This window comes from Marmota marmota, unplaced genomic scaffold (genome assembly GCF_001458135.2).
Source record: "Marmota marmota marmota unplaced genomic scaffold, marMar, whole genome shotgun sequence".
In the NCBI taxonomy this organism is placed as follows: domain Eukaryota; kingdom Metazoa; phylum Chordata; class Mammalia; order Rodentia; family Sciuridae; genus Marmota; species Marmota marmota.
In genome coordinates, this window is record NW_026000016.1 from 20,632,872 (window position 1) to 20,653,744 (window position 20,873).

At 34.6% G+C, this 20,873-nt stretch overlaps 1 protein-coding gene across 3 annotated transcripts in view; it reads right to left on the bottom strand.

Annotated features, from left to right (window-relative positions):
• Window positions 1-20,873, bottom strand: part of Smyd3 (SET and MYND domain containing 3) — a 712,936-nt gene that overhangs the window by 503,100 nt on the left and 188,963 nt on the right. For all 3 annotated transcript variants that reach the window (XM_048809264.1, XM_048809265.1, XM_048809266.1), the window contains exon 5: window positions 18,041-18,177. In XM_048809264.1, coding sequence (XP_048665221.1) covers window positions 18,041-18,177 — 137 coding nt within the window. The remainder of the gene's footprint in view (window positions 1-18,040; window positions 18,178-20,873) is intronic.

Genomic DNA, 20,873 nt, shown 5'->3' on the forward strand with positions numbered 1-20,873 from the left:
TCACATCTTTGTAAAGACCCTCTTAAGTTTACTCTGAAAAACAGAAAACAGAAAGCAACATAAACTAACAAAAGCCATAGTCAAATTTCCCATTTGAAGACCACTGCTAACATGAATTGAGGGGCTCCTATGAGGAAGAGCAAGCAGTATGTGGAGTGCTCACATAGAATTTCAAGGCTCACTACAACCTCAGGCTGTAAATTTCAAAGAAAATCTCAAGTCAGCTACACCTGCCCAAAAATTTAGCATAAACTAACAGCAAAAATCTCCTTGGAAATGTGGAGGGGGGGGGGGGAGGCACACTCAACACTGCCAGTGGGACTGCAAATTGGTGCAACCAATATGGAAAGCAGTATGGAGATTCCTTAGAAAACTGGGAATGGAACCACCATTTGACCCAGCTATCCCACTCCTTAGTCTATACCCAAAGGACTTAAAAACAGCATACTAGAGGGACACAGCCACATCAATATTTATTGGAGCACAATTCACAATAGCTAAACTGTGAAACTAACCTAGATGCCTTTCAGTAGATGAATGAATAAAGAAACTGGTTTATATATACAATGGAATATAACTCAGCATTAAAAGAGAATAAAATCATGGCATTTGCAAGTAAATGGATGAAGCTGGAGAAGATAATGCTAAGTGAAGTTAGCCAATCCCAAAAAACCAAATGTAGAATGTTTTTCCTGATTTAAGGATGCTGATTCATAATGGGGAGGGGGGCACGTGGTAAGATTAGATGAACTCTAGATAGGGTTAAGGGGGAGGGAGGAGAAGGGAGGGAACATGGGAGTAGGAAAGACGGTGGAATGAGATGGACATCATTACCCTAAGTATAAAGACACGAATGGTATGACACTACTTTGTGTACAACCAGAGATATGAAAAATTGTGCTCTTTTTGTGCAATATGAATTGTAATGCATTCTGTTGTCATATATAACAAACTTTTTTTTTTAATTAGGAAAAAAAAACCTCCTTGGATGGGTTTCTCCTTTGGGATTCAGAGTCATTGAAGTCTGATTCTTAGTTCTGGGTTCTCCATTGGTCTTTCTGGAACAGTGGACATTAAATTCTAGAAAGTAAGCATAGATTCTTCCAAATATTAAAATATCTTATGCTGTAGTGTGGACGTTTAATGTCCCCCAAAGGCCAATGTGTCAAAGGACTAGTCCCCAGGGTGGGACTACTTGGAAATGGTAGAACTTTTAGGAGGTAAGGCCCAATGGAAGGTCTTTAGGTCATTGGGAGAGTGTCCTTAAAGAGAACTATGGGATTCTAAATCTGGATTTTTTGCTTCCTGGCCACAAGAAGACAGGTTTTAGTCTATTACATGCTATAATCATAATGTGCTATCTCACCAAAAGCAATGGGACCAATTGATTATGGACTAAAATCTCCAAAACTGTGAGCCAAAATAAACCTTTTCTAAGTTGACTATCTCAGATATATTGGTATAATGATGGAAAGTTAACTAATACACCTTCTATTGAAGGCCCAAATCAAATGATCTCCCACCCCAAATCTCCATCTCAGGACTGTTATCACCATTATCATTGTCTGTTGGAGAATATTCGGAGTGCCTATTATGTACTAAGTATGAATTTTAATTCATACAGTGGACAAAATTAAAATGAAGACAGTGGCAACACAGTCATGCTTTCAAGAAACTTTCTCCATATACACATGCATATATGTATGCACATGTATATATCTATATGGGTGTATATCTATATATACGTGTGTGTGTGTGTGTGTATTATTTCTCCAACAAAACAGGACAGAAACTAAGTCTTAACTATTCTTTTTGCACATTGTGCTGTGTATAGAGTCCATACTAATCTGTTGAAATGAAATATATTATGCTGGTTCTTTCTCACCTAAAATATCCAACTAAAAATGCCACTGCTTTAATTTGACCTTATTTCTTCACTTCTCTAATATACTATATAGATAAAAGGAGCTTAGGAATAGCAAGTCAAACCAATTTTCCTCCCTTCTTTACTGCCAACATATAAAACTAAATATGATAGTGACATACAGTGCAGGGGAAACAGTTTAGTCCCAGAAGTAAGCCCTCTTAGCCAACTGCAATAGCAATCTCTAGAAAAGCCGCCTACCACACTGAAAATTCAAAACAGCAATATCATATGATACTTAAGAGGAAGAATGGTTCTCATTTAAAATTTATGATAGCACAAAGGCACTCCAGAATTTTATGTTCAATGTACTGAATAGAAAGCAGCTGTTAGGCAAACAATGATTAAATGACTTCAAAGTGAGAGAATTAATCACATTTTCTTATACTTGGAATTCTGCTGTCACTTAAAAATAAAGACAGAAAGAACTGCTATGTCAACATTTTTTTAAAAACATCAAAATAAGTGCCCAAACTAGTATCCATCTAGAAAAATGGAAAACTACTTATGTGCCTAAAAATTTTAAAAGCTTAATTACACTAAAAATTTTTTAAAGCACCTATTCCATATTAATATAAGTTACAGAATGTCAAGGTTGTTTCTAAAACCAGTAAGAATTTTTTTACTTGTTAAAAATATTAAATGTTAACAAGTATACTGACTTACAATCTTCCCACAGGCTTTCCACTTCATAGAATAGGCTCAAATTCAAGCAAAACAATGCATTTATCAAAACATGCTATCACATTATGACACGGATGAGAGAGCAGATACAAAATACATGCAGACAAGAAAGTAAGAGCAGGCACTTGGATGATTCCACTCCTCTAGCCAAACTACAGTACAGGAAACTGGCCAGTTTACCCCAAATGGGCAAGAGGAAAGAACTAAAAGCTCCAATATTTAAAATATATGACAACTAAATTAAATGGCTATGTAAAGATGAACAGCATTATGATTATGACTCTTATTTCTTCTACTTATCACAGAGAAAATTTCAGAATTCTATTGTGCTTCGAACACTCTGTGTCTACTGTAGTTCTAAAAACCGGCTTAAGTAATTGAGTTTTGAAATCACATTTAGAGAAGAGCAGGCTGAACTGTGAGACAGGTATTTCCCATAAGAAAAGCTCCCTGGGACACTAACAAAGTTAAGGAATGGAGGAAGCCACTTGCTGAGACATGGCCTTCATGGCCAAAAAGGCTTTAGGAGCTAATCTCATCATATTCTTCCCCTGAATGACAATTTAGCAAGAGCTAGAAATATATTCTAATTTATATATATATATTCTAATATATTTCCAATTCTAGAAATATAAATGCAAAGGAGCACCAAGTATTTGGTGAAAATCATTAAAGAAAAAATTGGAAGAAGAAGGAGGAGAAGGAGAAGAAGAAGAAGAAGGAGACAGATTGAAGTAATTACATATATGACTTTCTTTAGAGAAAACCATCAGTACATGCCTGGAAATCTAGGTTTTTGAAACAGAGCAATGAGCTTACTAAAATAAACCTCCCTTCACAAAATATTCATAACAAAGCCCTGTTAATCTTCATATTTTGCTAGTTCATGTAACCAGATATATCATTTATAGAAATTAAGACTGCAAGCAATATGTTCAAGAAAAATATGCTGTACAGTATGGGATTTAATTCTATGCTTATTATTTTGTTATAGAGCAATTAGAAGTAATTATTAGTAATGTGGCAGCTCCAAGGAAGAAGATCTACTTTTTTTCAAAATTCACTAATCCTTTGATTCTTTTCAGTTTTATTTTTGAGACACATAATAATGTGACATATTTATGGAGTACAACATGATGCTCATACATTACACCCACACATATACATGTGAGGGGGAGTATATAATGATCAAATCTATTTTTTGATTCTTCATAGAGAGCCAGAGTGATCATAGATAAGACTACCTGAAAAGACAGAGTAAGAATGAACTGGGACAGGAAAGATATCCAAAACCCCTGGGTACAAGGCATTGCCCTTCATTTTCAGCAGCTATTCAACTTTGATGGTCTGGAGCTTTTAGCTACCCTTTTGCAACAAACCAGCCAAATCGTGACATTACACCACACTGGAGGAGGAAAATAAGAGATGTGCCTGCTCTTATGTTCCACCCATTTATATTTTACACTCTCATCTTTCCATTCCTGTCATAATGGGACAATGTCTAAGGGAGCTCAGAAAGGTTTCCCAGAAAAGGTAACATCTTGAAGAATGAAAAGTTAGAAAAATTTGCCAGGAATAATAGAAGGAAGTGTATGTGCAAAGGTTGGAATAAGAAAAGGAATCCCGAGCTTTAGAGGAAATAACCACATGGCAAAGCTTTAAAAAACTCTGAAGCCTACTCAACTAATTGCTGATGACTGTCAGTAAATATGTGTCCTATCAATAATCACACTTGCTGAGAGGACTTTATTATTTTGGAATTGAAAACATAAAGTTGTTTTCAAAAGAACTTTTAAATGCCAAAAATCACCCAAGTTTAAACATTCCTCATCATGTGGAAAATACCCTTCTACTCCAATAAACTAACAGATTATTTTTAAGTATACAGAATATAATGCCTTTCATCCCCAAAAAGCAAAAGAAAATTCCCCATCACTTTGCAAGATTCTCTTTGCTTAATCTAAGGTGGGAGGAAGTAACAAACATCATTCCAACATCATTGATAGAAGGAAAATATGTTTCACACAAAAAATATTTCTGTCCCATTGCTACGGCACTACAGAAAAGCTAGCTTGCTGCAGCCATTAGTAAACATACATGGATGTCTTCCAGGAATGGATTTCCAAAATCTGATCACATCTTGTAATTATGTAATTATCAAACCCAGAAGTGTTGACAAAGCAGAAGCCCACTCAACTCCCACACGATTATTACTCAAAGCTAAACTACGTCTACCAAATCAGAATGACTTACAGGCATTAACTCAGGAGTCAAAGGAACACAAAGATTTCCACCTCCCTCACTTATACTTACACACACACCAGCCATAACCACACCTTGCAAACTTGTCACTGGCTTTGATGACCACTCCTTGTGTGTTTCATGTACAACATCAGCTTTACAAACTGGTTTAAAAATATCTCAGTTTGGAGCTAGGGTTGTGGCTCAGTGGTAGAGCACTTGCCTGGCATGTGTGAGAACCTGGGTTCGATCCTCAGCACGCATATAAATAAATAAATAAAATAAAAGATCTAAAAAAAAAAAAATCTCAGTTAATGAAAACTCCCCATCTAGAGAATGCGCTCACATTTATTTGCCCACATTTATTTGCTATCGTCATGGCATCATTACCTTGACCTCCCGAGTAGCTGGGATTACAGGCATGCACCACAACATCCAGCAAAGAGGGTTTCTCTTAATGAAACATCTCTGTATAAGCAGTACCTTGAAAATTTTTTCATATAAATATAATGAGGAAAAGATGGAGGAGCTTCAGTATTGAACTTGATGAACCTGAAGTGTTCAGATAGATTTTCATTAATAAGTAGACAATATAGGATTAGATCTCAGGAAAAAAATGTCAAGCATGGAAATTAAGTATGGTTGTTCTGAAAACACAGGCAGGCAAGTAAAACCACGGCGGCAGAATATTGTTATTTAACAGATAATAAGAGAAAAATCAGTAAATGTTAAGAAAGTTGGAGACCTGGAAGCAGGTCATGCTACATAAATCAAGTAAAAAAATTCTAGCTGGGCATGGTGGTACATGCCTGTAATCTCAACCACTCCAGAGGCTGGAGCAAAAGGATCACAAGTTTGAGGCCAGCCTGGGCAACTCAGTAGGACCCTGTCTCAAAATAAAAAAAAAAAAATAAAAGGTCTGAGGATGTAGCTCAGTGGTAGAGTAGTCGACCTGGGGAGGTGGAGTGTAGGGTGGAGTACGGGGTGGGGTGCAGGGGGTGGCGCCACAAGAGCGGGTGGGTAGAATTAAGGTTGGACAATATTACAACTTAAGATCTGCATATTTAAAGTTTAAATGCATATTGTTTTATGGAATCTTAGACAAATGGAAAAATAATAAAATTCATAGCATAGACACCTCTAATTACAAAAGACTTCTGAGGCACCAAAACAACATACATTTCCAACTTCTTGTGCCATTTAGAGAAAAAAGAGCTCAGGATACCAACCAGCAACTTACACAGGTCTCTCCAGATACTCTGTTAGCTTTGCTATGTAAACAGTGTACTGTCACTACAGGGGAAGGGAAGGAAAGGAAAGGAGAAGAAATTCTGTAGACGGTATATTTAGTCCTAATCTTAATACAGGAGACCTTAATGAAACATCTCTATATAAGCAGTACCTTGATAATTTTTTCCTATAAACATCAAAACTAAAACCAAATGTCAATTAAAACTTGAAGTAATGCCCACAACTGCAAATTCTGATCACATGCTATAATTTCAATGCTTTTCTTTTTTTTTTTTTAACGTTTTTTTTTTTCTATATTTATTTTTTAGTTCTCGGCAGACACAACATCTTTGTTGGTATGTGGTGCTGAGGATCGAACCCGGGCCGCACGCATGCCAGGAGAGCGCGCTACCGATTGAGCCACATCCCCAGCCCAATGCTTTTCTTTTTTGACAAGTATTTGTTCCAAAATAATATTTGAGAATTATATTCTTATGCCATTAATGTCAGGTATAAATGTTAAGGTCAAATAAATACCCCAAGGGGAGGGGGGTGCTGAGAAAGCAAAAGAGGATTTTTCTCTATATGGTATAAACAGTCAACTGCATTATACAATATTTTGATATATAAATGTATATATCCTTAGAACCATAGGAAAAAAATAACCAGTGATGGCTTGGAAACAATATAGGCTCAGGCTGTAAGACTCTTAAATAATTAATGTTTTAAAACACAGTACTTCAAAACTATAGAATTCAGATTTTCAAAGGAAGCTTAACACTATGCAAATTCCATTTCAATTACTTTTATTTTCACCTAGACCTATGGTGGCATCAGGGCAGAACTATTTGCTATGAAAAACTCCCCCTTCTCAACCAGCACTTATGTAAATTTGAATACATGAGAGAAAAAGGTGTGTGAGACATGATGTACTACCTGTACAGAAATAGCGGGTTTCTTGATTAATTTACCACATTGCCTACAGCAATATTTTAGAATTAGAAAAATATTATCAAATATTTTTTACTTCCCTCATTCTGGATTCTGCTCCTAAGGCTTATAATAGTTCATAATTAGAGCTCTCACACAAAACTTACAAAACAGAATGAGGCATGTAGGAATATAAAGGAAATCCGAAGTTAAGAGAGCCAATAAAGCTTTGATTCCTTTACTTAAAAACCTGTGATAAATCCCTCAGTTGTCCCTTGATCTATTAACATAACACACAGATCAGTGTCATTGTCCAGTACCTATTGGCTTCTTGGTGAGTGTGAGCTACAAAGGGAAGACTACAAGAAAAATCCACACACTGGCAATTTGTAATACAGAAATTTATTTATAACTGAGTAATCTGAAGGGAGGGTATCCAGCTGGTTTAGAAAGCCACAATCTTTAAATGCAGACATACAGAAACTCTGAAATTGAAACTCATCAACATAGAGACAACCCAGTCTAGTTTCAAATACTGTTAAGATTAACACCATTGCATAATTTCTTAATTTTCTTGTTTTATATAGACAACTTCCAATACAAAGAATAGATACTGCTGAAAAGCTGTTTGTAATTTAACTTCTGTTTTCTGTATCTCATTTTCACTTTGATTTAGCAGGCAGTTGAACACTAGGGCATCAACCAACAGAAAGAACATTAGGTTGACTTTAGAAGACAAACGCTAGCTTTTTCTCTATTGCTAGGTGACTATTTAACCTCCTCTGAGCAGCAATTGATACATCATGGGGAAAGAGAGAGGAGGAAAAGTGGGCAGGTTACAGGATCAGATAGTTTCTGTGATATTCTTAGTCCTAACATTGTATGGTTCTATTACACTTAAGGAAAGAACTAGAGGAACATGACTCCTATTCTCATGAAGTTTACAATCTTAAATTTGAACTTAGGAAACAAAGACATACAATTTATTTAAAAAACAGAGAATATTCATGGTTGCCAAATGCTTGGCGTAGAAAATGCCAGTCACTAATGATTCCATGATGTACCATGAGTATCATAGATTCACAAACTCAAAGAGCACTTTTTATATTATCTAGTCTTACTTTTTACTTCTACAGACAATCCATCCTGCATGTAACTCTAATGCTGAATGAAACTCTTCCAGGGAGAGGTGGCTTTAAACTGAACTAGGGCAGCCTGATACATCCTTGAAACACTCTAATAATAATGTTTTTTCAAATGTTAAACAATAATCAGTGTGCCCAATATGTTATGGCTTTCTGTCCTTTCTTTGTCATATTTTATAAATGAACACTTATTTGAATATGTCTCTTTAAACATGTAACACTGGGAACTGAACATTAAAATTTTAATGCAAATCAATCTTTGCAGAGAGAAGGGAGACTATTTTCCCCTTGATCAGAACATATATTCTTAATTTGGTTTAGAGAAAACACCCCCAAATTCAAATCCTTGTCTTATTAATATGCCAAGTCACCTTATTTTCCACATCAAATGGTAATTATTTGATTTCTTCCCTCAATAGTTTCACTTTATTTCTGCCTATTAAAAAAGTTAATAGAGCAGTTTAATCACAATTTTTATCACTATTAATACAATACCTTTGCAACATATTTACTTTTTATCCTATAGAAGGTCCTTCTCATTTGTAAGAAATTACCAAATCGCAATATAAAGTCTTTGTGCAATAACTGATAATCTAAGAATAAAATCTGAAGTATCAAACAAAAAGTTTGAACCTGAGTTACACAAACTATTTCTAATAGAAAATTATATCTGTAGGCTTCACTTGGAGGGGAAAATAACAAAAATTATATCTTTAGTTTAAAAAAACCTAAGAATATAATTTTAAGTACATAAGACACTAATAAAATACATGTTTTTATACTTGACAATTTTATTTCTTTTTCTCTGCATCTCTTCTACAATATTACTGAATTGAAACATTATTGAAGTTATTGAATTATAACATGTAGGAGTAAAAAGAAATAAACTCAAAAAACCATGTGTTTACAAATGTGACTTGCAGTATAAAACTATAGAACTAATGGCTTATTAAAATGTTTTCTTACATTTTAAATAGTAAGAGGCAAATTTTTAAAAAGAATATTAGGTAATAATGTGAAAATGATATGAAAATCTTCTTAAACAAAGACTCATTGGCACAGGGTCATGCCCTTTGTAATAGAGACTTTCTCAGAACAAAGGAAAGATAACATGGCACCATCAGTTTCAATGTGCACATTCCACAACTCTGTTGTAACACAGTTGTAACTCAATAGTATAGGAATAGAATGCCCAATGAATGTGTATTACTGTATATGGGAGACAAGGAATTAGCATGAAAAGAGGAACTAAGAAGCAGTATATAAGGCAACACCTCCTGCTTTGAGTGCTCAGCTTTTGGACACTAATCTGCTGAGCCAATGCTGACACTGATAACCATGGCTTTCTGTGAAAGCCCCCATGTCCTTTCTGTCTCTCTCTGAGAGAATCCTGCAACACCTTCACTGATTGCCCCTTGGCCCCTTTAGGTTACAATGGCAGAGCTGAGAAGCTGAACATAAGTATGTGAGGAAATGTAAATGTTAATGAGCTCAAATTAGCCACTCCATAAGGTTTACATATCTCACATCATCATGCTGTACATGATAAAATATAGAATATTTTTGTCAACTTTAAATAATTCATTTTTTAAAAAAGAAGCTACCATAGAGACCACAAGTTGAGCTCTCATTGCACCCTGCAATTATAACCTACTTTTGTCTCATGGCCTGCAAAGCCTAAATATTTACTACGTGAACTTTACAGAAAAATTTTCCAAAACCTGCAATAAGTAATACGATTCACCACTGCTGAGGAACTAAACATAGCTGTGGTCTGTATTATCTGTCAACTAGCTTACTGAATTTCATGAATCTTACCATTATATTAAAGATTCCTGTTGGCCTATCTTCCATACTAACAGTTTATATAATTTTTAACAATATTTATCTAAGTATTCTCCACAAAACAAAAAAGTGTGCAATTTTTATGTGTTCCTCTTCCAGTGAACAATTAAACACCTACTGCATACCATGAAGGCTGCTATGAATTCAAAATAAATAAAATGCAGTTCCTGATTCCAAGTCACTTTTTAGTAGGGAGTAATTACCCCAGGAAAGATTTTTGCCACTAAAGGAAAAGCCAAAACAATGAAAGTAACCTCTGCTGTTTCACAATGACATGTTGTCATTTTAAAAATATCACCTTTATCTGAATTAATGGCAAGTTATAAACTCAAACAGATGAGGCAACAAGGCTTGGCAAACATGTTTATCCATCAATACTTTTAATCAAAGCATTAACCCATACATAAGCAATTAACCTTGACTAACCCAGGTATAGATGAAAATGCTGACAAAGAACTTACTAATTATCCTTCCCAACTTCTAAAGTTAGCTGGCATCTGGTCTTTAACTAAGATAAACATACACCAAAACATCATAGGTTATTTACACATAAATCAAATGGCTGAAAATGAAAAACATGATAAGTAAATATCATCATTAAAATTCTAACAATAACTCTTATTTTTTTTTGAAAGCCCAAGTGTCCTACAAATAACACTTTACTTGAAGGTTGAAGATCATTTTTGAGAATAATTGTCTCTTGAATCTACTTAGGGACTTAATCTGCTGTAATAAAGAAAAAACATATAAATCATAAGTGCATCACCAGTTCATAATAAAAATGCCAGAATCTGTGTACAGTTAAGTATCTTGGATGTTTGCCTGCTTTACTTAAAACCAGCAGAGAAGTATAATCCTAATAACTAAGTCTTCTAGCAGCTGTTCTGAGCAAACAAGAGAGATACTTCATCTAGTAGTTACCACCAAATGTACAGATAACATGCACCCCGGTGACTGGAGGTTAGCAATCCCAGTGTGTCTGCTCGCTCTCAGTGTTAAATATTTAATGGCATATTTTTTCTTAATGGAACCCAGGCACATCTGATCAGTCACTGGGATCATTTAGTAATGCAGTCAAAGTTATCATACTGCCATTTCACATCAACTTTGTAATTAGATAATCCATCACTTTATTAATTCAAAAGATTGCTTTCTTTACTACTTTATAGCATGCTTCAGTAGTAAAACCCAAGTGAGCTCATCAACAAAAAGGCTCTAAAATTTGGTCCTATATGAACTTGAAACCCTCAAGTGACAAACACACACACTCCTGACCTTTCAGAACAACAACAGAGGTAATATTCTGCCCACAAATTAGACTATCTGCAATAATGAAGTAATAGGGCACAAGCATATTTAAAATGGGATGGTCAATGGAACTAAAACTAGAAGATTAAAAGCAGCATATATCATGATCATCTTCCTTCCTGCTTTTTAGTGTGGTGCTCTGCTCACTAAAGAAGACAAAGAACACCAAAAGATGGTTATTTAGTAATTTTCCCCCATGCTAATTTATATACTTTATAAAAATTATGGTTTTATGGCAGAATATCAGATAAATTCTTCATTAACATTCTTGGTCTTAGAGGTACATGCATGCTAGCCAAAGTCAAGTATGTAACCTTGAATATAATATCATCATTGTTTTCTTTGGCCTTATTTCTAACATATTTCAAAAATATTAAATCACTATCTCTTCCCATATTATAAATTAGGAAGATTCTTGATTTAACGCTTTTTCCAGTACTTCTCCAATAAATAAGTATTCTCTCCCCGCCCCCAAAAAAGAATTTACTCAGCATGAAACAGCATAAAACTTAAGTATCACAATACAAAAATACCTTCTAATATACCTTTTCAAATCTATATAATCACAGTATATATTACAAAACCAGCTTAGTTAATAGCACTAAAAATTAGATTTCAGAAAGGCAAGCTCTGGAGGTCACATACATGCCCTAAAGAATAAAAATAACATGCTACTAAGAGAATTATTATTTCATTTGAAGGAAAAAGGGAGGGAACATCTTCTCAAACTGATGTGGAATTTCTAATCAAAAAATTCTGTGGCAGTTGCACAACACTGTAAAATTAAACAGTACTTTGCAGAGCTCTAGAAATGCTAACAATGACATATGTTTTGTGGTCAAGAAGGTCACTTTTATTCTTGTTGCTTTCAACTTAATGTCTGTTTTTGAAACAGTTCTATGTAACCCATCTATTTTCTATTTTATTGCTCAGATCTCACCACATTTCTAATCAGTCTGCAAAATACATTTTTATAAAAGAAAGTTATAAGTGCAGAAAAAAACAGATGTTTTTGTAGAACCCTATAAAATAATCCCTAAAAATAGAAAATAATCTCAAAACCAGTTTGCTGAAATGAAGTTTAGCCTATTAATAAGCATCACCAATAATTATCAATGCACATTTTAAGGCATGGAATAGAAAAATACTACACATTTTTTTATTTCAGCAAATTAGGACATCTGAAACAATCTTATAATTTAATTTCAACTTCTTAAGATACATGTGTCAGAAAGATTTCATTCATCATAGGAAACCAACTTTAACATTTTGTACATGAAATCCCACAAAATTACTCTGAAATCACAGAGCTATATGAATGCAAGCAATAATAAATTTCTGACCACAATAGCTATACACTGGAACCAAAAGAGCTTATTAGGGGAAAGACGCTATTGACTATTTGTAAAATTTCTTCTCATCAAGACAGGTAGTCCTCAGTACCTCAAGAGACACCAGCACTGGGCACAACTGTGAGCAACCATCTGAAACTCTGGTTTACAATCAGCTACAGACTGTGCTCTGCTAGATGATAGCACAGGGAGACATAAAACACTGGTGTTTTATATTCAATGCCAATAAAGTGGGGAGGTCAGGGCAGTGGTAGTAGAAATTAATGCTATGTGTCAGACCCTCAGCTATGCACCTTATGGTTAATCCTCACTCTTATCTGTGAACTAGATAATATTATTATTTTCATTTAAAGATGAACCAATTGAGATTGAGAGAATTTCACTTTCCTATCTGGAGAAAGCCACTGTACCATTACACTACTTGGCTTCCATTTCAGTCTGCCCTATCACTAACTGCAATTTTCAAGCCTTAAAGTTAATATTTATGATTAGTAGAAGAAACAATTTCTATACCTGTAGTAAATAATCAGTACTTAATCAGTAGATCAAATCATGTCAGTTGTAACTCCAAAATAAATCCATTTCAAAACCTACCCAGAAATTATGTTTGAAAATAGAAGTGAAAGAAACAAAAGCGCAGAGTGGGAAGGAGGAGGCACTTGTAGGAATAGAGATATATGTTTTCTCTAAACAAATACAAAAAGAGCTGGCAGAGATGAACTTGGCCTTTATTTTTCACAAGTATATAAATAAGCATGTCTCTCTAAAAAACACCTCCAATGCACATCCCACACTTTGGACACCTTTGTTGCTGTCAGTGGCATTTACCACCTTCTATTCCTCACACTACTACTTCCATTCAACCACACACTGCCAAGGAATACAATGAAAGTTTTAAAAAACGAGAGAGAGAGAGAGAGAGAGAGAGAGAGAGAGAGAGAGCCCTATTGTGCAAATAAAGCTGCTGGAAGTAAATTTCTTCAGCCTTCATCTATCTACCAGATCAATACTCTGAAGCTCCTCCTCTATAGAAATTCTGCAGGCACATCAGTTTCCCACACCAATTTCCTATTACCATCTAACACAAAATATTTTAAACATCAAACTTTCATCACAACTGTTACTGGAATTATTAAATGTAAATGAAACCTGTATTCCACAGGTGACATTTCCTTTCCCTGAACCTGGGGAAGAATCCTCAGCACCACCTCACACCCCACCAGCATTTCTATACCACTGTATGTAAATGATTCTCAACACCATCCTCTCTTCTGGAATTCATGTCAATTTCTACGTCCAATGTGAAATCCTCCTTGACCACCACTAGAAAGACTTCTCCTTCCTACCTCTCTTGTTACTTAACTTTTCCAGCCCAGCAATGAATTCATAAGTAAACAGAATAAATTCACAGTAAAATCCTACAATCTAAAACCCAACTGTGGTTCATGTGTGTGTTTATGTTGGGGTGGGGAATTGGTGCTAAGAAGTGAGCAAAATGGAGGAATATGTGAGAACAATCCATAAAACAACCACACAGTAAGGTCTTTGGAGTAATGGCAGAAGAGTTTTACATGTGAAACCAAGACTAAACCAGCAGAAGCACAATGAGCTGAGAACCCTGTTCAACAGAGAGATACATTGTTTTTCCACCAGAAACTCAAAAAGAGTGTTTGTAAACTTCTTACCTTCTAGGCATGAATCACAAGTTTTCATTAGAAAAGGCATCAGCTGAGGTAAGAATGAAACATGCTCTCAGGATTAAGAACTTTTCATCCTCTGCTGACCCACTTCCTCTCAAGTCAAGTACAAGTTTGGAAAAGCTATAAATATCCTCAAATAAGACTCTTGACAGGCTAAGGTTTTTATTTATCTTGATAGATAATTTCCAGATTTAAAATTAGCTACCTACTCCTATTATCCTTACCAAGAGTGCTTGGCTTATACTACCTCTGCTGTAAAAAAAAAAAGGCCCATTGATTTACTAATTGAATTCATTAGAACACTTCTCAGAGGACCAAGAAGTTTGAAAACAAAAGATTGCCAGGTGCAGTGTGCATGTCTATATTCCCAGCGTGGAAGTCCCAGGCAGGAGAATCACAAGTTCAAAGCCAGCCTCAGCAACTTAGTGAGTTCCTCAAACAACTCAGCTTGAGGAAATTAAAAAAAAAAAAAAAAAAGTGTGTGGGGGGGCCTGGGATTGTGGCTCAGCGGTAGAGCGCTCTCCTAGCACGGGCGGGACCCGGGTTCGATCCTCAGCACCACATAAAAATAAAGGTATTGTGTTGTGTCCATCTACACCTAAAAAAACATATATATTTTTTAAAAAGGCTGGGGATATGGGTCACTGGTTAAGTATCACTGAGTTCAATCCCTTGTACCAAAACAAAAACAAAGGACTAACTGTAATAAGTGGTGGAAAAATTAAAAAAAAAAAATGGAAAAGAATATCTGTATGAAATCTAGTAAAAATATTAGATGTAACACAAGTTTGAATATTACTGAAACCAGGGGATGGAAACAGTTCCTCATACTGGTCTTTTTAATTGTTATATATGTTGGGATATGTTGGGAGATATCCATAATCGAAAAGTCAAAAAATAATTAGGCTAGAAACAAATTTAGAAAAGCTCTTAGAATTCCATATGCCTTCAGGGACAATGACATGGACTAAAATGAAAACTTAACATTTCCAATACCTGCCCTGAACTTTAGTGAGTATAAAAGAGAGGGACCAAAAGCAAAAGAGAAAACAAGATCTTGTTTATTGAGGCCAGGCAAAGCCAACCTTCTTCAAGGTGTAAATTCAAAAGTAAGTTCTTTAGGCTGAAGAAGGCAGGTCCACATGGAACTATCCTGGTCTGACAGTTTGTACATACAGGCCACTGCAGGGAGTACAATCTGACATGACCATTTCTTTTCTTCAATTAATTCTATGACAGTAAAATGGGAACAGAGGCAGGAGACTGGTATAACATTCTCTCTCTGGTGCCCTCCATGTACTCCCAGAATGCTCGAAGTGATGTGCATCTCTAGATACTTTCAATGTTTTGAGTTCAACAGCTTATCATTAAGATTTGTAGGATACAATTAGCTTGACTTAAGATCATTTTATCCTCAAGAAGTGGGGAGCGGAAGAGAGGAAAGAGAAAAGGTGATAGGAGGGGAAAGAGTGTAATCTCTTTTAAAGACAAATTTATGAACTGAAAAATAATTATAATTGACAAAACATTAAGAAAACTTTCACAAAGAACTACAGGTTAATATTGCTTTCCTCTGATTACTAAACTATACTTTAGGGCAGAAACAATACATCTAAGCCCAATTACTCTCCAAAATCTCATGTATATGTTCTGTTTTCATGGCAAAAATGAATATAAGTATGTGGAAAGGAAGGTGGATATTATTAAAAATTTGTCAAAAAAAAAAAAAAAAAACTACCTGCTTCATCACAATGACAGAACTTCCCCCCATACAACATGAAGAAAATTACATTCTAGGAGAAAAAAGTTTAAAATTGTTTAACACTGGACATGATGGAACATGCCTGTAATCACAGCAATGTGGGTAGCTGAGGCAGGAGTATCCTTAGTTCCAGGCCAGCCTTGGCAACTTAGCAAGACTATATCAAAATTAAAAATAAAAAGGGCTAGAAATGTAGCTCAGTTCTACAGCACCCCTAAGTTCAACCACTACCACAAAAAAAAAAAAGAAAGAAAGAAAGAAAGAAAGAAAGAAAAGAAAGGAAGAAAGAAAAGTTTTAATAATTAACAAGAGAAATAAGACAGCAATACACATTTTACATTTAGTAAATGTACGTTTACATTTAGAAAATATTTTAAGATATTTTTCATGATTATTAAATCACACTCAAACTTGTAATTAGCCCTTGAACGTGTTCCAACAATAGAAATAATGATGCAGAATATCTACAGACTAAATCTACGAACACAAAAACAGACACCAGATGGAACATTTAGGCCTTTCAGTAAGTTTTTTATAGTGTTTAATATCCAAAAAGCCTTGTGTACATCATACATGTGGAACTGCAGTAGGTTCAGAGCCATATGAAATGAACATGAGAAACTTCTCAGATGCATTATAAGTAACTACTATACTGTGAAATCAACCTTAAATTATAGAAAACCCAAAACATAATGCTAAATATTATCAGAAAATCATAAAAACATACTTTAAAGAACAAAAATATTTATATTTATCTAGCAAAAAATTACATTAAATTCTTACCAAAAAATACATTAAATTGCTTATAGAACAAATATGCCATTAAATATGTGCTTACCAATTGTCAAATAATTAGCAAAATCAGCTTCAAAAGTAAAGTTTTACTTTTTATTAAAATGTGATCAATATTGACACAAACATAAAAACAGAATATGAGAAAACAAGGATGGCAGATTCACAGCAGTGAGGGGAGTGTATATGCTACATCATCCTATCCCAGGGTAGATATCAAGAATCATTCACTGCATCAGGTGTAATGACACACCCCTATAATTCCAGCTACTTAGGAGGCTGAGGCAGGAGGATCACAAGTTCAAGACTAGCCTTGGCAACTTAGTGAGACCCTATCTCAAAATAAAAATAGAAAGGACTCGGGATGTAGCTCAGTGGTAGAGTACCTCTAGGTTTAGTTCCAGAACACACACAATAAAAGAGAAATAATCACCATATTCTTCCTCCCAGGGCCATGTGTTCTCATTTTCAAAGAGAACACTTCAGGTAACTACTACCAACAATCCACAGAAAAAATACTACAAAAAAACCTGTTTTCTATCCCTAAACTGGGATTTTAGTAACCTAAAACACTTTGCCAGAATTTTAGGTGATTATTTTAAAATCAGAAATAGTCATGCTTTCATATTACTCAAAATTCACTTAATCAGAAATGGATTTCAATGCATTTTACACTTCAGAGACAGATTCAATATTGAAACAACATCACAAACTCATAAATACACTGGTAAACTTTAACCCTTTAGTGAGAAAGAGTGGGATATGCTGTTTTCTTTTGAAGACAGAAAGCACACTCAAACTACTAACAAACAGTCTGCTGTACAAGTCGACAGTGAACACACTCAGGCCAAAATAAGAATACTGGTAAGTCAAAGAAGTAATTCCGTATTCAGTATGCACAATACATGTAGGGGGACTCATATAATTGGGAATTCATATAAGGCATTAAGGATCTTGCATTTCCCATGAAGTTTCTACATTTTTTTTAATAACCAACAACATAATAAGAAGTAAAGGACTAAACATAAATAAATAAATAACCTAAAGCCATAGTGTCAAAAAAAAGAAGTAGTAGTAGTAAAGGACTGATTCATGGCATTAGCAAAGAGATGAAACTTAATACTTACTTTTGCAAAGGCTTCAAAAATGTCAAAAGAAGCTGGCAGCTGAGAAGCATCCTGTATTTCTTCTCTCATGAAATGTTGAAATGTCATTGTAAGTTGCCTGAGGCCCTCTTTCTTATCTTCAGTAAGTTTGCTAATATCTTTAACAAAAAAAAATAAACAGCAAAATCACAAAGTAAACAATGGATAATTTTCAGGTATTCAATGCTGGCTGCTAAACCAGATATTTCCCATCTCACCTTCCATTCTAACATCTTTTTATTTGACAACCACAAATCATAATACATATATAATCAATTAAATCTACCAAATTTTATCTACAATGTAAGATCAAATACCTATTAAGAACATAATAAATGCATATACCAATGAAAAAGATTAAAAACTAAAATCACTAAGGTTTTGCATCACCAGATTTTCTACATCAACATGTATACATACACAAACCGTCATAAATCTTTATTAAGTCAATGGATTTAAACAGATTTTACCATGAAAAATTTACAACTAGGTCATCACAAACTGATAAACATTATAATCTGAAAGACAAGAAGACTGAAAGGAGAATAAATTCTGACAAAATTCAAATAAATGAAATTTGTTATATGGAACATTCATCACTAAAACATATTAAACAAAGAAATCTCAATTTCATTTTCAGATTGAATACATAAACATAGAGCTACTTTAACAACTGTCTGACTTGAAGAAAAATGCCACACCAAAAAAAAATGTTAAAACTGATAAAACAGATTTGGTTAAAGTTATAGATACAAAAACAATATATAAAAATCAGTAAAATTTTTTTATACACCAATAACAAAATTGCTAAAAAAGGACAATAGCTACACCATAAATAAAATAGCTAGGATGAAATTCAACCAAGGAAATGAAAGACTTCTACAGTGAAAAGTATAAGACAAAAGAAACTGAAGGGGACACAGAATAGGAAAATACTTCCCATGTTCATAAATTCAAAGAATGAATACTGCTAAAATGTCCAACTACCCAAAGTGATCTAAAGATTCAATGTAATTCCCATCAAATTAACAATGAGATTCTTCACAGAAATAGGAAAAATAATCACAAAATTCACATGGAACCATGAAAAACTGAATTGCCAAAGAAATTCTGAGCAAAAAGAAAAAAGATGGAAGCACCACGATATCTGACTTCAAAAAACTACAAAACTAAAGTAACCACAGACCCAGAAACCAATGCAACAGAAATGAATCTACATAATATACAATCAACTGATTTTCACCAAAGGTGACAACGACATACATTGGGAAAAAAGCAGTCTCTTTAATAAACAGTACCCCGAAAACTCGAAATACCATGTGCAGAAGAATGAAACTACATCCATACCTCTCACCATATTCAAAAATCAACTCAAAATAGATCAGACTTAAATGTAAGACCCCAAACTATGGACCTACTAGGATAAAGAAAAAAAAAAACATAAAGGAAAAGTTTCAGGATATTGATCTAGGCAAAGTTTTTTGGATATGACCCCAAAAGCATAGGCAACAAAAGCAAAAATCAGCAAATAGGATCACCAACAACCTAACAGGCTCCTGCACAAAGAAACAATGGATGCAGTAGAGAGACAACCTATAGATCAGGAGAAAACATGTGCAAAGTATTCAACTCACAAGGGATTAACGTTCACCATACTTAAGGAACTCAAAACCAATAGCAAAAAAAAAAAAAAGTAAAATGATCTAGATTGAAAAGGGGCATAGAATCTGAATAGGCATTTCTCAAAAGAAGACATGCAAGTGACAAAAAAATACATGAAAAAAAGTTCAACATCATTACTCATCAGGAAAACACAAATCCAAAGCACATTGAAAGCCATATGCACATATGCAGTGGCAGATGCCTAAAATCCCAAAGAACTGGGAGGCTGAGGCTGGAGGATCCCAAGTTTGAGGCCAGCCTCAGCAACTTAACTTTATTTTATTTTAACAAAATAAAAATCACTAAGGATGTAGCTCAGTCATAAAGCGTCCCTGAGTTCATCCTCCACTAGCACAAAAACAAAAGAAAAATATCCACAGTGACAATGGCTATTATCAAAGAGAAAAAAAATAACAAATGCTGATAAAGATGTGGAGAAAGAGGAACTCCTACACTATTGGTGGACATGTAAATTAGTACTGCCTTATGGAAAACAGTATGAAGGCTCCTAAAAAATTAAAAATAGAAAGCACCTTATGATCTAGCAATCCCACTACTGGATATATATCCAAATAAAACCATTATATCAAAGAGCAGCACTCCATGTTCACTGCAGCATCATTCACAATAGCCAAGACATACAACTGACCTGAGTGTCCTCCAATGGATGAAAAAGATGTGGTACAATGGAATATTTTTCAGTCATTAAAAATAATCAGGAGCTGGGGTTGTGGCTCAGTGGTAGAGTGCTTGCCTAGCATGTGTATGGCACTGGGTTTGATTCTCAGCACCACATATAAATAAATAAATAATAAAGGTTCATCAACAACTAAAAAAATTTTTTTAAAAAAATGAAATACTGTCATTTTAAGCAATGTAGATGAAACTTAAGATCATGTTAAGTGAAATAAGCCAGGCACAGAAAGAAATGTCACACGTTCTCACTCATTTGTGGAAACATAAAAAATTAATCTAAAGAAAAGAGAAGAAGAGACTAGGAAGAACAGGGGAGGAAGGATAATGACAGGGTAGAAAATGGGTACCCAAGGGTTAGGGATGTAGCTCAGTTGGTAGAGTGCTTGCCTCACATGCACAAGGCCCAGGGTTCAATCCCCAGCACCCCCACCACCAAAAAAAAAAAAAAAAAAAAAAA